This window comes from Mustela nivalis (assembly GCF_964662115.1).
Source record: "Mustela nivalis genome assembly, chromosome: X".
NCBI classification, from domain to species: Eukaryota; Metazoa; Chordata; class Mammalia; order Carnivora; family Mustelidae; genus Mustela; species Mustela nivalis.
Window position 1 is genome coordinate 70,812,857 of NC_139040.1, and position 19,181 is coordinate 70,832,037.

At 38.6% G+C, this 19,181-nt stretch overlaps 2 protein-coding genes across 14 annotated transcripts in view; one reads left to right on the plus strand and one right to left on the minus strand.

The window, feature by feature from the left end:
- Nucleotides 1-19,181, plus strand: part of OPHN1 (oligophrenin 1) — a 559,221-nt gene that overhangs the window by 60,396 nt on the left and 479,644 nt on the right. The gene's annotated exons all lie outside the window — the stretch shown is intronic.
- LOC309856605 (uncharacterized protein) lies at nucleotides 10,359-18,676 on the minus strand (the record flags this gene model as incomplete). The annotated part of the gene is made up of 3 exons (XM_082717945.1): nucleotides 10,359-10,617; nucleotides 11,543-11,659; nucleotides 18,584-18,676. 3 exons carry the CDS (start codon nucleotides 18,674-18,676, stop codon nucleotides 10,420-10,422), a joined length of 408 nt encoding a protein of 135 aa, XP_082574071.1. The 3' UTR covers nucleotides 10,359-10,419.

Sequence of the window (19,181 nt, forward strand, 5' to 3'; positions counted from 1 at the left end):
GGTCTCAGGATCACCCACAGGAATGCACAGGGAAAAGATTTCCTCAACATCATTGGCTTGGAAAATGAGGGGCTGAATTTTGTGAGTTCTTGCAAGGGGCTTAAAGCCTGAAGGTTTGAAGATCAGCAGTCTTGGCTGGGAAGGATCCTGGAGGGCACTGCACTGTTCCTGGAGAGAAGTCAGACAAATAATTTGTGGAGAGGACCCCATGGAAGCAGCAGTCTGAAGAAATCCTAGGTCACGTAGTAGGAGATCATTCACTGTTCTTGGAGCACTTGCCTGATGGGCAGCATTCATGAAGATGCCTCTGTGGGAACAAAGGAGCTATCTGCTGGCATTTTCCTCCTCTGCTTCTCAGCATAAGCACAGAGCCAGCTGCTGGAAGCAGCATAGTGTAGATACTGGCTCCTTAACTTGTGTACTCCAAGCTCTGTTCTCCTGTGCTCTGGCAGGGCTGTCCTTCTCAGTTCAGTTTGCATTAGTCCCAGTGTAGCAGAGCCATGCCACAGAAAACCAGCACCAACCCTTGTCCACACCACATCTCTGGAGCAGAGAGTTCTGTAGGGCCTCAGTTCTGGTGGAGTTGGTGTCAGGTTTCATTTCACAAGTAGATCAGAGCACACCTGGTTAAAAGTAGTCACATTCTGACCAAGCACTAAGTACCACTCACCGCAGGCAAGGAGTACCTTTGCAGATTGACTGGTCTGAATGATACAATAGGCAAAACACAACAGAAGAGCACACACAGCACACTCCAGAGACACTCCCTGAAGCACCAGGTCCTGGACACTATATGACCTCTTCTTTGTAAAGCCATTACTCTCAGGAGTAGTTAACATAATGGGCTGTTCTAACATCCTGAAGAAGACAGAGACTTAAACAAAATGTCAAGTTGGAAGAATTCATCCCAAATGAAACAAGATAAGGTCAGTGCTAGAGATCTATGTGAAATAAATATAACATGCCTGATGGAGAATTGAAAGCAAAAATCATAGGGGTACTAACTGGGCTTGAGAAAGTAATGGAAGACTTCAAGGAGACCCTTACCACAGAGATAAAAGAGTTAAAAAACAATCAAATGAAAAATACAATAACAAAGATTCAAAGCAGGCTGATTCAGTGAACACAAGGATGGAAGGAACAGAGTAATGAATAAGTGATATAAAAGATAAAATAATGAAAAATAATGAAGCTGAAAAATAAAGAGAGAAAGAATTATGGAACATTGGAATAGACTTAGGGAAATCAGTGACTCCATCAAATATAGTAACATTCATGTTATAGGAGTTCCAGAAGAGGAAGAGAAAGAAAAGGGGGCAGAATACATATTTGAAGAAATAATAGCTGAAAATTTCCCTAATCTGGGGAAGGAAAGAGACATCCAGATCCAGGAGGCACAAAGAACACCCATCAAAATCCACAAAAGTAGGCCAACACCAAGACATATTGTAATTAAATTCATGAAATATAGTGATGGAGAATGAGTCTTAGAAGAAGCAAGACAAAAGAAGACAGTAACATACAAAGGAAACCTCATAATGTGATCAGTCCATTTCTTAATAAAAACTGTGAAGTAGAAGGGAGTGGCATTAATATTAATAATACATTAATAATTAATACTATTGATAAATAATTGACAGAACATTAATATTATAAAATAATATGTTAATAACCAATATGCAATTAATGTATAATTAATAATACATTAATATTGACTGATGATACATTAATATAAACATTAGTGCATCAATAATATATTAATTGATGATGATACATTAATATTAATGGATAATAATACCTTAATAATACATTAATATTAGTATTAATAATACACTTACATCAACTGACTGAGCCCCCAGGTGCCCAAGACCACTTACATCAAAGATAGGTCATGTAAACAGAAAATTAACAGGGAAACAATGACTTTAAATGACAAACTGGACCAAACGGACTTATCAGAAATATTTAGAACATTCCATCCTAAAACAGCAGAATGCACATTCTTTTCAAGTATACATGGATCACTGTCCAGAATAGATCACATATTACATCACATATTCCACCTCATCAAATAGAAAAATTCTGAAAGTATCTTTTCTCACTACAATGCTATGAAACTAGAAGTTAACTACAAGAAAAAAAATTTGGACAGACCACAAGTACATGGAGGTTAAACAGTATGTTACTAAACAATGGGTCAACCAGGAAGTCAAATAAGAAATAAGAAAATATCCATATGTTGTCTACAAGAAACTCATTTTAGGCCAAAGGTAACTCCATATTGAAAGTGAGGGGGTGGAGAACCATTTATAATGCTAATGGACACCAAAAGAAACCTGGGGTAGCAATCCTTTTATCAGACAAATTAGATTTTAAACCAGATTCTATAGTAAGGGATGAAAAGAGACACTATGTCATACTTAAAGGGTCTATCCAACAAGAAGATCTAACAATTATAAATATTTATGCTCCTAATGTGGGATTAGCCAATTACATAAACCAATTAATAATAAAATTAAAGGAATATATTGATAATAATGCAATAATAGTAGCAGAATTTAACATGCAACTCACAGCAATGGAGAGATCATCTAAGCAGAAGATAAACAATGAAACAAGGTCTGTGAATGACACACTGGACCAGATAGACTTCACAAATATACAGAGCATTCTATCCTAAAGCAGCAGAATACATATTTTTCTTGAGTGCACATGGAGCATTCTTCAGAAGAGATCATATACTGGGTCACAAATCAGGTTTCAACCAGTACCAAAGGACTGGGATTATTCCCTGCATATTTTCAGACCACAGTGCTTTGAAACTTGAACTAATCATGAGGGGAAATTTGGAAGGAACTCAAATACTTAGAGGGTAAAAAGCATCCTACTGAAGAATGAATGTGTAAATAAGGAAATTAAAGAAAAATTTTAAAAATTCGTAGAAACACATGAAAATGAAAACACAACTGTTCCAAACATTTGGGATACAACAAAGGCAGTCGAAGAGGGAAGGTCACAGCAATACAAGCCTTTCTCAAGAAACCAGGAAAGTCTCAAATACACAAGCTAACCTTATAAAAGAGCTAAAAGAGCTGGAGAAAGAACAGCAAATAAAGGCTAAACCAAGGAGAATAAAAATAAAGAAATCAATGAAATAGAAAACAAAAGAACGATAGAACAGATCAACGAAACTAGAAACTGGTTCCTTGAAAGAATTGATAAGATTGATAAACCCCTAGCCAGACTTATCAAAAAGAACAGAGAAAGGACCCAAATTAATAAAATCATGTATGAAAGAGGAGTGATCACCACCAACACCAAGGAAAAAGAAACAATTTTAAGAACATATTATGAGCAAATGTATGTAAACAAATTAGGCAATCTGGAAAAAATGAATGCATTCCTAGAAACTTATAAACTACCAAAACTGAAACAAGAATAAATAGAAAACCAGAATAGACCCATAACCGCCAAGGAAATTGAAGCAGTAATCAAAAGTCTCTCAACAAACAAGAGTCCATGACTGGACACATTCTCAGGGGAATTCTAGTGAATATTTAAAGAACTAAAACCTATTCTTCTAAAGTTTTTTCAGAAAATAGAAATGGAAGGAAAATTTCCAAACTTGTTCTATGAGGCCAACATTACCATGATCCCAAAACCAGACAAAGACCCCACCAAAAAGGAGAATTACAGACTACTTTCTATGATGAACATGGATGCCAAAATTCTCACCCAGATACTAGCCAGTGGGATCCAACAGTACATTAAAGGATTATTCATCATGCCTATGTGGGATTTATTCCTGGGCTTCAAGGGTGGTTCAACATTTGCAAATGAATCAATGTGAAACATCACGTTAATAAAAGAAAGAACAAGAACCATATAATCCTCTCAATTGATGCAGATAAAGCATTTGACAAAATGCAGCATCCTTTCTTGATTAAAACTCTTCACAGTGTGGGGATACAGGGAACATGCCTTAATATAAAAACCATCTATGAGGGGCGCCTGGGTGGCTCAGTGGGTTAAGCCGCTGCCTTCGGCTCAGGTCATGATCTCAGGGTCCTGGGATTGAGTCCCGCATCGGGCTTTCTGCTCAGCGGGGAGCCTGCTTCCCTCTCTCTCTCTCTCTGCCTACCTCTCCATCTACTTGTGATTTCTCTCTGTCAAATAAATACATAAAATCTTTAAAAAAAAAAACCATCTATGAAAAGCCCATAGTGAATATCATTCTCAATGGGGAAAAACTGAGAATTTTTTCCCTAAGATTAGGAACATGACAGGGATGCCCAGTCTCACCATCTTTGTTTAATATAGTACTAGAAATCCTAGTTTCAGCAGTCAGACATCAGAAATACATAAAGGGCATTCACACTGGCAAAGAAGAAGTCATACTCTCACTTTTCACAGATGACTTGATACTTTATGTGGAAAACCCAAAAGACTCCACCCCAAAATTGTTAGAACTCATATAGGAATCCAACATTGTGGCAGGATATAAAACCGATGCACAGAAATCAGTTGCATTTCTATATACTAGCAATGAGACAGATGAAAAAGAAATAAAAGAATTGATCTCATTTACAAATGCACCAAAAACCATAAGATACTTTGGAGTAAACCTAACCCAAAGATGTAGAGGATCTGTACTCTAAAAACTACAGAACACTCATGAAAGAAATTGAGGAAGACACAAAGAAATGGGAAACCATTCTATGCTCATGGATTATAAGAATAAATATTGTTAAAATGTCTATGCTTTCCAGAGCATTCTACACATTCAGTGTAATCCCTATCAAAATATCATCTTCATTTTCTACAGAGCTGGGACAAATAATCCTATAATCTGTATGGAACCAGAAAAAGCTCCAAATAGCCAGAAGAGTGTTAAAAAAGAAAATCAAAACAGGTGGCATCACTATGCCGGACTTCAAACTATATTACAAAGCTGTAATCATCAAGACAGCATAGTACTGACACAAAAACAGACACGTAGATCCATAGAACAGAATAGAGAAATGGACCCTCAACATTATGGTCAACTAATCTTCATCAAGGCGGGAAAGAATATCCAATAGAAAAAGGATTGTTTCAATAAATGGTTTTGGGAAAATTGGACAGGCACATGTAGAAGGATGAAATTGGACCATTGTCTTATACCATACACAAAGATAAACTCAAAAGGATGAAAGACCTATATGTGAGACAGGAATCCATTAAAAACTTAGAGGAGAAGAAAGGCAACACCCCTTTGTTCCCAGCCACAGCAAGTTCTTGCTAGATATGTCTCCAAAGGCAAGGGAAACAAAAGGAAAAATGGACTTTAAAATTTTCTGCACAACAAAGTAAACAATCAACAAAACTAAAGGGCAAACTTCAGAATGGGAGAACATATTTGCAAATGACATATCAGACAAAGGGCAAGTATCTAAGATCTATAAAGAACTTATCAAACTCAACAACCATAAAACAAATAGTCCAGTTAAGAAATGAGCAAAAAACATGAACAGACATTTCTCCAAAGAAGATATACAAAGGGCCAACAGACACATGAAAAAATGCTTTCTGTCACTTGGCATCAGGGAAATACAAATCAAAACCACAATGAGGGGCGCCTGGGTGGCTCAGTGGGTTAAAGCCTCTGCCTTCAGCTCGGGTCATGATCCCAGGGACCTGGGATCAAGCCCCGCATCGGGCTCTCTGCTCAGCGGGGAGCCTGCTTCCTCCTCTCTCTCTGTCTGCCTCTCTGCCTACTTGTGATCTCTGTCTGTCAAATAAATAAGTAAAATATTTTTAAAAACCACCACAATGAGATACCACTTCACATCAGTCAGAATGGCTAAATTTAACAAGATAGTAAACAACAAATGTTGGGGAGGATATGGAGAAAGGGGAACCTTCTTACACTGTTGGTGGGAATGCACACTGTTACAGCCATTCTGGAAAAGAGTATGGAGGTTCCTCAAGAAGTTAAAAATAGAGATACCCTACAACCCAGCAATTTCACTGACAGGTATTTACTCCAAAGAACTAAATGTAGTGATTCAAAGAGGCACATACATCCCAATGTTTATAGCAGCAATATGCACAATATCTAAAATTATGGAAAGAGCCAAGATGTCCATTGATGGATGGATAAAGAAGATGTCACACACACACACACACACACACACACACACACACACACACACACGAATATTACTCAGCCATCAGAATGGCTGAATACTTAGCATTTACATTGCTTTGGTTGGAACTGGAGGATATTATGCTGAGTAAAATAAGTCAGTCGGAGAAAGACAATTATATGGTTTCACTCATGTGGAATAGGTACAGAGAATCGTAGAGGAGGGAAAACTGAATTTGAATTCATTATAGAGGGACACAAACCATGAGAGACTTTTAACTAGGGTTGCTGGATGGGAGGTGGGCTGGGGGATGGTTTAATTGGGGAGGGCACACCGTATGTTGTGCACTCGGTGTTTTAAGCACTTGGTGGATTACTAAGCTCTGCATCTGGAGCTGGTGATATATGTTGTCTAATTCAATTTAAATAGAAAATAAAGATGATTTGTACACACACAAAAATAAGAAAATAACAGACTCTTAACTATGGAGAACAAAGTGATGGTTGCTGAAGCGGAGGTGTGCAGGGGAATAGGTTAAATGGGAGATGGGTATTAAGGAGGACATTTGCTCTGATGAGTACTGAGTGTTGTAAGTGATGAAACTAAACTGTACTCCTGAAACTAATGTTACACTCTATGTTAACTAATTGGAGTTGAAATAATACGTGAAATTAAAAAAAAAAGTACATGGAAAGAAATGAACATGAAAACACAGTGGTCCAAAACTTAGGGATGCAACAAAACTGTCCTAAAAGGGACATATACAACACTACAAGCTTACCTTAAGAAGCAAGACAAATCTCAGGTAAACAACCTAACATTATACCTAAAGGAGCTAGAAAAGAAAAAAACAAGGCCTAACACAAGCAAAAGGAAGCAAATAATAAATAGTAAAGCAGAAATAAATGATTCATAAACTTAAAAAAAAACCAATAGAACATATCAATGAAACCAGGAGCATTTCTTTGCGAAAATCAAGCAAACCTAAAAACCTCTTCCCAGACTTATCAAAAAGAAGAGAGAGAGGACCCAAATAAATAATATCATAAATGAGCATGGTGAAATAGCAATGAACATGACAGAAATAAAATAATTCTATGAGAATATTATGGAAAGCTGTATGTCAAGAAATTGGGCAACCTGAAGAAATGGATAAACTCCTAGAAATATATAAACTACCAAAACTGAAACAGGAAGGAAACAAAAACTTGAACAGACTGATAATCAACAAGAAATATTGAATCAGTAAGCAACAGTCTTCCACCAAAGGAACATCCAGGACCAGATGTCTTCACTAATGAATTTTACCAAAGGCATAGGATTTTTTTTACCAAAGATACAATATTTTTTTTTTACCAAGGATATAATATTTTTTTTTACCAAAGATATATCTTTTACCAAAGATATAATATTTTTACCAAAGATATATCTTTTACCAAAGATATAATTTTACCAAAGATATATTCTTGTCCAACTATTCGAAAACTAAAAAAGGAAGGAAAACTTCCAAATTCATTCTATCTGGCCAGCATTAATGTGATACCAAAATCAGATGAAGTCTCCACTAAAAAAGGGGAATGCTGACCAATATACCTGATGAACATGGATGCAAAAATTCTGAATAGAATAAAAGCAAACCTAATTCAACAATACATTGGAAAGGCATCATTTACCACCATCATGTGGGATTTATTCCTGGGTTGCAAGGAAAGTTCAGTATTTGCAAGTGAATCAATATGATAGGTTATATCAATAAATGAAAAGATTAGAACCACATTATCATTTCAATAGATGCAGAAAAAACATTGTTCCAAGTACAACATCCATTCATGACGACATCCCTCAACAAAGGTGGTTTGGAGGCATCATACCTCAAAATAATAAAAGCCAGCTACAAAAAACCAATCATCGTATATGGGGGAAAACTAAGATCTTTCCCTCCGCAGTCAAGGAACAAGACAAGGATGTTCACTCTCACCACTAATATTTAACATAGTAATGCAACTTCTAGTCACATCAGTCAGATAACAAAAAGAAATAAATGGCATCCAATTTGGCAAGGAAGAAGTAAAACTTTCATGATTTCCAGGTGACATGATACTCTCTATATAAAACTCTGAGACCACCAAAAACCTGCTAGAATTGATAAACAGATACTGTTAAGTTGCAGGATTCAAAATCAACCTATAGAAATGTGTTGCATAGGGACGCCTGGGTAGCTCAGTGGGTTAAAGCCTCTGCCTTTGGCTCAGGTCATGATCTCAAGTTCCTGGGATCGAGCCCTGCTTCAGGCTCTCTGCTCAGTGGGGAACCTGCTTCCTCCTCTCTCTCTTTGTCTCTCTCTGCCTGCCTCTCTGTCTACTTGTGATCTGTCTGTCAAATAAATAAATAAAAATCTTAAAAAAAAAAATAAATCTGTTACATTTCTAAACACCAATAACGAAGCAGCAGAAAGAGAAATTAAGGAATCAGTTACATTTACAGTTGCACCCAAAACAATAAGATAGCTAGGAATAAACTTAACCAAAGAGATGAAAGACCTATACTCTGAAAACTATAAAACACTGAGGAAAGAAATTCAAGATGACATGAAGAAATGGAAAAACATTCCATGCTCCTGGATTGGAACAACAAGTATTGTTAAAATGAATACTACCTGAGGTAACCCACACTTTTAATATAATTTCTATCAAAATATCAATAGCATTTCTCACAGAACTAGAACCAATGATTCTCAAATTTTTATGGAATCACAAAATACCCTAAATAGGGAAAGCAGCCTTGAGAGAGAGAAACAAAGCTGGTTGCCTCACAATTCTGGACTTCAAATTACATTATGAAGCTATAGTAATCAAAACATTATGTTACTGGCAAAAAGGAACACATTAGATGAATGGAATAGAAGAGAATATCCAGAAATTAACCCACAATCATAAGGTCAATAATTTTTGACAAAGCAGGAAAGACTTGTCTAATGAAAAAAGACAGTCCCAACAACAAATGGTGTTGGGAAAACTGGACAACATGCAAAAGAGTGAAACTGACCACTTCATCACACCATATGATAAAATAAATTTAAATTGGATTAGAAGGCTAAATGTGAGACCAGAAACCAAAAAATCTAGAGGAGTACATAGGCAGTAACCTGTTTTGCTTTGGCTGTAGGAGCTTCTATCTAGGTATGTCTCCTGAGGCAAAGGAAAAAGAAGCAAAAATAAACTATTGGGTCTAATGAATATAAAACCCTTCTGCACAGTGAAGGAAACAATATAACTAAAGGGCAGCTCCTGAATTGGAGAAGGTATCTGTCGCTCTCGGCCCGCAAGAACGACCCGCAGACGAGGTGAGTGGCAAACTTCTTTATTGACAATCTTCAGCCCCGGGACCCTGTACAACGATTATAGCCCCAAATTATAGAACACAGCGGATAGAAAGCAACCAATCACCACATAACACGACTAGTATAACATCCAATCAGAAGGGACACAGATGACTTCAGTCCGGAGCATGCAGGATGCTCGTGTCTAATGACGTGAGCTCCCGAAACTTATTGTTCACTTACTCCTGTGCCTTTCCCATGGTCCCTGGTTAATCTTATACTAGTCCCAATGCTTTAGTACAGGTTGTGTGTCACCCTTGAGCGCCCCCACATACCATAGGTTAAACATTCACCTGCCCTTCTCAAGCCTCGCCTAGTACGTGACTCCTAGTTTCTGCTGCATGGCTCTCCATAGCTCCCCCTTTTTTATTTATTACATGGCAGGGATCGTGCCTGTCTTAGGTTGCCAATCCTCAACACATGCTTACCCGTCATCGGGTACTCCCCTTCACCGAGGAGCCCCTGTCTTAGGTTGCTAAGGTGAGGGATCAGTCTTACCCGTCTTTGGCTATCGACCCAGCATACAGAGCCATATTCAGGGGGAGGCACTAGCCTCCAGAGCCATCATGGCCATGTTTGCCATGTTATTCAGCAGCTACAGCTTTAAGAACATTTGAGTCACACTCATTAGGCTGGTTCGTTTGTCTAGCCTGAGGAGGAGTACTATAAAGTTCTTATTACTAATACCAGGGTCAAAAGGCACATAAGAATAACGATTATTGCTAATACACCTATAATAGTTCCTATAACATACCATGCATGCGTCAGGGAAGGGAAGTGAGAGAACAAAGAGCTCACGAAGCTTTCAGCAAGCTGAGCAACAGTTAACTCGGCATGAGGAGGATTGCCAACACGTGTTGCATTAAAATAAGCGTCAGTAGCAAACATGAGTTCGGGTGAGAAGAATGCACTCTATGCTGAGCCATTTGAAGAAGGGTCTGAAGCTGGGCAGTCTCTTGTCTCGGCCACAGTTGAATTGGTTCCGCCTTCGTGGGAACAGGCTGCAGGACAGTCATCGTCGCTATCATCACCATCACCAGCATCCTCCATAGGCTCCGTGGCCACCAGCCTGGTGAGGCGTTCCGGCACCCAGAGTGGGGCGGGCGCATCCTGCGGGAAAACACAAAGGGAACCTCGGTGCCGCCTAAGCACCGGGTTGGGCCCTTTCCATAAGCCAGTAAGGACATCCTTCCATTTCACCATTAACTGCTGTGTTTTCTGTTGGCCCCAATGCCGCTCCGCGGCCGAAATGCCGTCTCTGTCGACCGTGAGGAAATTTAAAATAAAACAATAGCACGTCTTGGTGCAGCTGGTCTTATAAGGCGGGGGCCACTCATGGGGTGGCGCTGTGGGGTTAGAATGCGGAAGCGGCGTAATCCCCTCTGAGCTTTCGCTTTTGGAGTCAGAGTTTTGGGAGGAGCCCTTACGGGATTCTTCTTTCACTTGCTCAAAAACTTCCCCTCCCTGTAGTACTGCTCGCTGCAGGGGCTCTCGGGGGGATTGCAAACATACTTTCACAAGGGACCACACGGCAAGAGTGCCGGCAGTAACGGTGGGGCTTTGCCTCAAATCCTCCCCCAGATGTTCCCACTGAGGCACATTCAAGAGTCCTTCTTCTATAAACCAGGGGGCAATCTCCCCTACCTCTTTCAAGAAGGCGCGAGCTGTCTTTGACTTTAAAGGAGTGCCATTTGCTTTGAGGATATCTCTTAAAGGACCCTCCATCCTATACCTAGCAAGCTCGTTTCCCATCCGGGAAATCTTTCGTTACTATAGTCTCTGTGGAGCCTAAATTGCTTCGTCTATGATCGTCCCCAGAGAACCTTCTAATGACTAAAATTGTTCCTCATCCCGAGGAAACTTTCCTTATTGTCCCCGTAGAACTTCACCAGCCACTTAACGTCTTATCGTCTACGGGGAGCTTCTTATCGTCCCTGAAGAACTTTATAAACAACCTAACCTCCGATCGTCTTCAGGGAACTTCCCTGTCAATAGACAGAAATAGGTGCACTCTTTTCCTTATCGTTGCTCTTACCTCAATCCTCGTTCTGCGTCCGGCGTCTCGGGTCCCGGGTTTCGGCACCAGATGTCGCTCTCGGCCCGCAAGAACGACCCGCAGACGAGGTGAGTGGCAAACTTCTTTATTGACAATCTTCAGCCCCGGGACCCCGTACAACGATTATAGCCCCAAATTATAGAACACAGCGGATAGAAAGCAACCAATCACCACATAACACAACTAGTATAACATCCAATCAGAAGGGACACAGATGACTTCAGTCCGGAGCATGCAGGATGCTCGTGTCTAATGACGTGAGCTCCCGAAACTTATTGTTCACTTACTCCTGTGCCTTTCCCATGGTCCCTGGTTAATCTTATACTAGTCCCAATGCTTTAGTACAGGTTGTGCGTCACCCTTGAGCGCCCCCACATACCATAGGTTAAACATTCACCTGCCCTTCTCCTCAAGCCTCGCCTAGTACGTGACTCCTTGCTTCTGCTGCATGGCTCTCCACAGTATCTGCAAATGACATATCCAATAAAGGGTTAGTGTCCAAAATATATAAAGAACTTATAAAAAACTCGACAGCCCCAAACCAAATAATCCAATTAAAAATGGTCAGAAGATAGGAATAGATATTTTTTTACCCAATGGTCAGAAGATAGGAATAGATATTTTTCCAAAGAAGACATACAGATGGCTAACGGACACATGAAAAGATGCTCAACATCACTGATTATCAGGGAAATACAAATCCAAATTACAATGAAGTATCACCTCACACCTCTCAGAATGGCTAAAATCAAGTACACAAGAACAACAGGTGTTGGCAAGGATGTGGAGACAAGAGAACCCTTTTGTACCTTTGGTTGGAATGTAAATTGGTGCAATCACTGTGGCAAACAACATGGGATTTCCTCAAAAAGTTAAAAATAGTAGTACCCTATAATCCAACAATTGCACTACTAGTTATTTATGTAAAACACACAAAAATACTAATTCAAAGGGAAATATGCACCCCCAATGTTTATAGCAGCATTTCAAGTATAGCCAAATTATGGAAAGAGCCCAAATGGCCGATGACTGATGAATTCATATGGAAGATGTGGTGTACATATACATAATGGAATATCACTCAGCTGTAGGAAAGTATGAAATCTTGCCTTTTGCAAATTTGTGGATATAGCTAGAACGTGTAATACCAAGCGAAATAAATCAGTCAGAGAAAGATAAATACCATATGATTTCATTCATAAGTGGAATATAAGAAACAAAACAAGGAAGGAAAAGGGAAGAAAAGAGAGAGAGGGGCAATACAAGAAGCCGATTCTTTTTTTTTGTTTTGTTTTGTTTTTATTTGTTTGACAGAGATCACAAGTAGGCAGAGAGAGAGGAAGGGAAGCAGGCTCCCCAGTGAGCAGAGAGCCCGATGCGGAGCTTGATCCCAGGACCTTGAGATCATGACCTGAGCTGAAGGCAGCAGCTTTAACCCACTGAGCCACCCAGGTGCCCCAAGAAGCCGATTCTTAACTATAGAGAATAACCAGACAGTTACAGAGGGAAGGTGGGGGGTGGGAGCTGAGTAAAATAGGTGGTAAGGATTAAAGAGTGCTCTAGCTGAGGTGAACACCAGCTGTTGTATGAAAGTGTTAAATCACTATATTGTACAATTGGAGCTATATTGCTCTGTATGGTAAGTAACTGGAATTAAAATAAAAACATTTAAAAAATAGAGTAAAGAAATATAGTACAAAGCTGTAGTAATCAAAACAGTATGGTATTGCTAGCATCTTCCAATTTTCTGCCTCCCTTTAGTTTATTCTAAATGTTGGTATACTCTTGCTGTTGTTACCTGATTTATCTTCCTTAAAAACAAGTATCTCCACACACTTAAACATTTGTTGAATGGATGAATCTTTTTCACTCTTTACTTGCACTTGATTCCTCCCTGTGTACAAGAATTAATATCAAACTTCTTAACAAAGCATGCTCATTTTATAGTCTGACAGCCACCCATCTCTTCAAGCTTCCTTTCCTAGCCTCCCCCCATACATACACTCCATTCTAGCCACCAAACTACTTAGTTTTTCCTGAATGTTGTTGTTATTCTTATGCCCCATATCCTTGCTTACAATTCCATTCTCAGCCTTTATTGTCCCCTATATCTTTCATACACATTGCACATTTTCTCAGTCTAGAAAATGTATGCATTTTTCAAGTTCCTCCTCAAATTTATTCTCTTCTATGAAGCTTTCTGCATCTCATGCAAGTATAGTCACATGACTCCCTGTTTTATTTTTCCAGGTCATCTGATTTATACTTTTATTGTTACATTCATGACATTGTATTATAATTATTTAATGTCTTTATCCCTCATATGAGCTCTTCCAGGTCAGGGACTGTCTTTCTTGTCTCCATCACCCATAGCACCTGTTTTGTGAAGTAAGTGCTCACTTAAAGTGTGTTCAAAAATAATTCATTTATTAATTCTGCACATATTTATTGAACATCTCCTATATGCCATGAAATTTCTAGGTATTGCAGATTCAGTAGTGAAAGAGACCAAGTTTTTTCTCTTACGGAGCTTGAATTTTAATGAGGAAAAACATAAAGTGTAGTAAATAATTAAATAAGGTATTTCATTTTTCAAAAGTTTTTTAATTCTAGTATGTTAGCATATAGTGTTATATCAGTTTCAGGCATATAATACAATTACATACATCACCCAGTGCTCATCAGGATGGGTGCTCTCCTTAATCCCTGTCACCCATTTCATTCAGCCCCCTAATCCTTCCCTTCTGGTAACCATCAGTTTGTTCTCTATAATAAGATATTTTTTCTTCCTTCCTTTCTTTCCTTTCCTTTACCTTTTCCTACCTTTCTTTCTTTCTATTTATATAATATTTCTTGATAATTATTAGTTCTATGAAAAAATACAAGATAATAGGATAGAGAATATCATATGTATTATATTTTTAAGAGTTGCTTGTAGCTTCTATAGGTTTAATGAAATAGGACTAAAAGTGGAAGCAGGAAGATTAGTTAAAATGCTATTACAAAAATCTGGGTAAAAGGTGATGGTGGCCTGGACTAAAGTAGTGGTGGAGGTGGTGGAAAGTGCATAGTGATTCAGGATGTTTAGAAAATGGAACCGATGGGGCCTGTGGGTGGCTCAGTTGGTTAAGTGTCTGATTCTTGATCTCAGCATAGGTCTTGATCTTAGGCCCTAAAATGGGCTGCATGCTGGGCATGGGGCCCACTTAAGTGATGGTGACTCTAATTTCTTTTTTACTATTACTTGCCAATGAATTGGTTGAGAGATATAGAAGGAAAGGGAGAGGGAGGGGAAGGGAGGAAAGGAGAGAGATCAAGGATGAGTCACAAGTATTCTTGGCTTGATAACCTGGATGGTGTGTGTGTATGTGTGTGTGTGAGAGAGAGAGAGAGAGAGAGAGAAAACAAGAGTGAGTGCGAGAGAGAAGATAGGGTTTTATTTGAACATAAAAGATTTGAGAAGCCTATTTGAAATGAATAAAATAAGGGTAGTTTATGTGAGTCTAGAATTTTTATCAGCTGGATAGCATAAGCAAAACTTCATTCCCCATGCTTATTTCTTTGATTTGTGAGAGCAGAGGTGAGAGAAGGAATCATTTTTGGCAGTTGAAAATGGGTTTCCTTAGGCATTAAAATTGCTAGAGGTTTTTTAATATTTCACCTTTTGCAAATGTTAGATGGAGACAAACTATTTACTTCTCCCTTTCCTTATTCAATTTTCAAAAAAAAAAAAAAACTGATCCACATAACTGGCCCTTTAGAAGGGCCATATTGGTCTTTGAAAGTTAATAACAGTTGTGGATAGATTGGCTAGAAGTCAACTGGTGGGTGGCAAGGAAAATAACTGATTAGTCAGAGGCAAATACAGATATTAGTTCCCCAGTATAGATGAGAATTTTTGGGGAGCGAAATATTCTTAGAAGACGCTACTAAACAGTAAGGGTGATTGTTCAGAATTGGGTTTGGCTTATTTTGAGACATTAGACCCCAGAGTTTGGATACCAGCCCAGTGAGGCCAGTGGCAAAAACTGCTAGCACAGATTCAGGATTTTTAAATTTCTGAAACTCCAGGCTGTATTCTAGGAGACTACTGCCAAGGTGGGGTTTGCTTTAGAGATCTGCTTTTTCTGCCACAGAAAATAACTCCTTTTTGAAATACATCCTTGAAAGGATTTATTTGCTATAATCTCTTGGTTGGTTTCAGGAAGCGGTTAAATTTGGCTTTGATGAGTAATGGGTATGGATGGAGTTATTATAGTTTGTGTCCAGAAAAATCAGAAAAGCTATTTTTTTTTCCTCAAACCTATTTTCTCAAAAGATCCTATTTGACTGTTGGCCCTTCTTCTGTTGATTTGCTAGAGGCTTTTATGTTTTCCCTCTGCCTGCTGGTTTTGTATCAGTGAGTTAATTATCAGTTTATAACAGCTCATGCTTAAAACCCTGGAGTTCGAATTTTTATTCCAGTTGATTTACCAGATTGGTAAGTAACAGACACAATGTAGCTTACTGTTTCTGATCCATATGGCAGATCACATCATACAGATTTGTGGGAAGAATTTCAGAGCAGGAATTAAAAATGGTAAATTACATTAATAAGTAAAACCTCTTCAACTCCACCCCCTTGACTCTTGGGGTTGCAGCTGATAACCAGCCACTCATGTTTTTTTATTGGCCTAAAACACGTGGATCCAGCAAAGTAAACATTTTGCTGTTCTATGAACACTTTTCCAACCCCTTTTCTTACTTGTTCCTTAGTTTCACTTGGATTTAAAATGTGAACAACAAAGTCTAATGGAATTTATTGTTTGTGTTTTTTTAAACAAAGGGTTGTTAAGGAACATCTGGTTACAGTTAATAGTTCTCTGTGTGTGTGTGTGTGTGTGTGTCTAATGTGTCTTTATTGTAAGGCTCATTGCCAGATTCAGATATGTTCCTGAAGAGATTTTGTTAATTACATGTTTTAGAGCATGAAATGCAGAGTAATTTTTTTCTCCTCATTTACTGAGAAAAATATGATTGAAGTTTCCCCACCATTCAGTCTTGATAAGACAAACACAGTATTGCAGTATTCTTTCTTACATTTGCCTATGGCAAAGGATTTTAGAGGTTGACAAGATCTAATTGTTTTGTCCATTTATTTCTGGGAAAGGGAGATAAATATGCTCTTGAGGTTTTAGACAGGATAGTTCTTCGCTGTGTTTGTTTGTTTTGGGCATTGCTAGCTGTCCAGTATCTTAGCTCTCCTTCATTATGTTGGAATAAATGCCAGTAGTTCTAAGTTATTGTGCCAACCAAAATCACCTCCACACATTTCCAAGTGTCCCTGGCTGTAGTATTGCCTTGAGATTGAGAACTACTGATGTATTTTAAAGTCCTTAGATTTTAGAGGGGGAGACTGAGGACTGGAGAGACCTATTAAAGGTTATACTACTAGTGACAAAACTGGACGAAAATTTAGTTCCCCTGAAATTCACCTGGTGTCCTTTCTTGCTACATATTTTGAAGGCCTCATTTAATTACCTTTAGGCTGATGTCTTTCGTGCTTTTAGGGAGTTTTGACTGGTGGGAAGGTAGTCTCAGGCATACATATATTCAGAAGGTTGTAGAATCTGGAATTTAATTAATGAATAATATGCTTCAGTTTTTACTTATACAAGAAAGTTAGCTCATGTCTGCTGTGTGACAACTTAAAAAAAATGGTACCTCTCATGAGCCTCTACTTTTTACATAATATAAATGGGAAGAGGTGGTGATGTGAAGAAAATTACTTAAGGATCTGGAAAGGGGTCTTTTTTTTTAAAGTTGAATGCAATGAAGTATTTGCTATCCATTCTCTCCTTTCCTCTCCATAGCTGCTTCCCAGTATTCACTAGGAATCAGGTATGATCACCAGCTGCTTTATTTTTTCTTCAGTCACTCTTCCCCCATAAGTTATAGATGACATATAAACTTCTCGTTTTCTGTTTAATTAGCCTGTGTCAGTGTGTGGACTCATCAGGTACCTGGCAAATGTTCCTGCTTGGGGAAATGATTCTGAACATATTCCCAGGTCAAGTGGTAGCATCTTGCTTCGTCTTGCCTTTTTTACCAGTGACAATGAGATAAATAAATAAAAACAGAACTGTCTTCTCTGCCATGAAGTTTCTGCTTGAGGTTACTAAATGGGAGTAGATCTCTTGTGGATAAGAGAAAGAATTGAAAGAATACATTGGAGCTTTTGGAGGATCCCTGAGGACTTGTCCTCTTCTGTACAGCCCATTGTTTTCCATTTATTTTCCCCTTGTTTTCAATGTTGACCTTTCCTTTAGAGGATTTTTCTTCAACTGCCCGTTTAATTCCATTTTGATCATGCCAAAATGTTTTCCAAATAGACTTAGGCAGTCTGCAGTCAGTCTGCAGTTGGTCTGAGATGAGAAGTGATGTTTTTCTACCCCTTTATCTCTGATTTCATTCCATAGCATTTTTTTTTAAAGCTGAAGGATTTTTTTTTTAAAGATTTTATTCATTCATTTGACAGAGAGAGATCACAAGTAGGCAGAGGCAGGCAGAGAGAGAGAGGAAGGGAAGCAGGCTCCCTGCTGAGCAGAGAGCCCAAAGCGGGACTCGATCCCAGGACCCTGAGATCATGACCTGAGCCGAAGGCAGCGGCCTAACCCATCGAGCCACCCAGGTGCCCCCCGTAGCATTTTTAATATAATCTCTAGGCTTAGCATGGTGACCCTCACCCCTCCTTGTAGGTGGGCTACAACTATAAAGGTCTTGCCTATCATCAGAAAAGAAAGTAAACCTCATGTATTCTACAGGTTTTGGGCAGATAATGTTAATAATTTGCTTTTAGGCCAAGATCCCCTTATGTTCTTCCTCCTGTTCCAATTAATGAATAGATCCAAGGCCTCTTTTATTTTTGGGGTTATTTTTAAAATACCTTTATTGAGATATAGTTAACATACCATACAGTTCACCCATTCATATTGTGCCATTTACTGGTTTTTAGTACATTCATAGTTGTACAACCATTACCACAGTCAATTTTAGAATATTTTTATCGCTCCAAAAAGAAACCTTGTACCCATTACAAAGGCTTACTATTAAGCCTAAGTCAATATCAGTCATAATGGCTAATGTTCGTTGAGCGTGTATTCTGTGCACTGGGCTGAATATTTGCATGTATTATCTTGTTAATACTTGTCACAACCCTATAAAGTATGGACTGATGCTATCCCCATTTTACAAATGAGGAAACTGAGGCATGGAGACATTTTAAAACTTGTTCAGAATCAAACAGGTTTTAAGTGGTGAAGCCTGGATTCAAAGGCAGACTATTTGACTCCATAGCATTTTCTAAGTTTTTAATTATAGTTTGTAAAAATACAGTGTTATATTAGGTTCAGATGTACAATATGCTAATTCCATATTTCCATACATCACTCTGTGCTCATCACAAGTGCCTCCTTAATTCCCATTGCCTATTTAACCCATCTCCCAACCCCCCTCTCCTCCAGTAACCACCAGTTTGTTCTCTATAGTTAACAGTCTGTTCTTGGTTTGTTTCTCTCTGTGTCTCCATCTCTTTTTTCCCTTTGCTTATTTGTTTTGTACCTTAAATTTCACCTGTGAG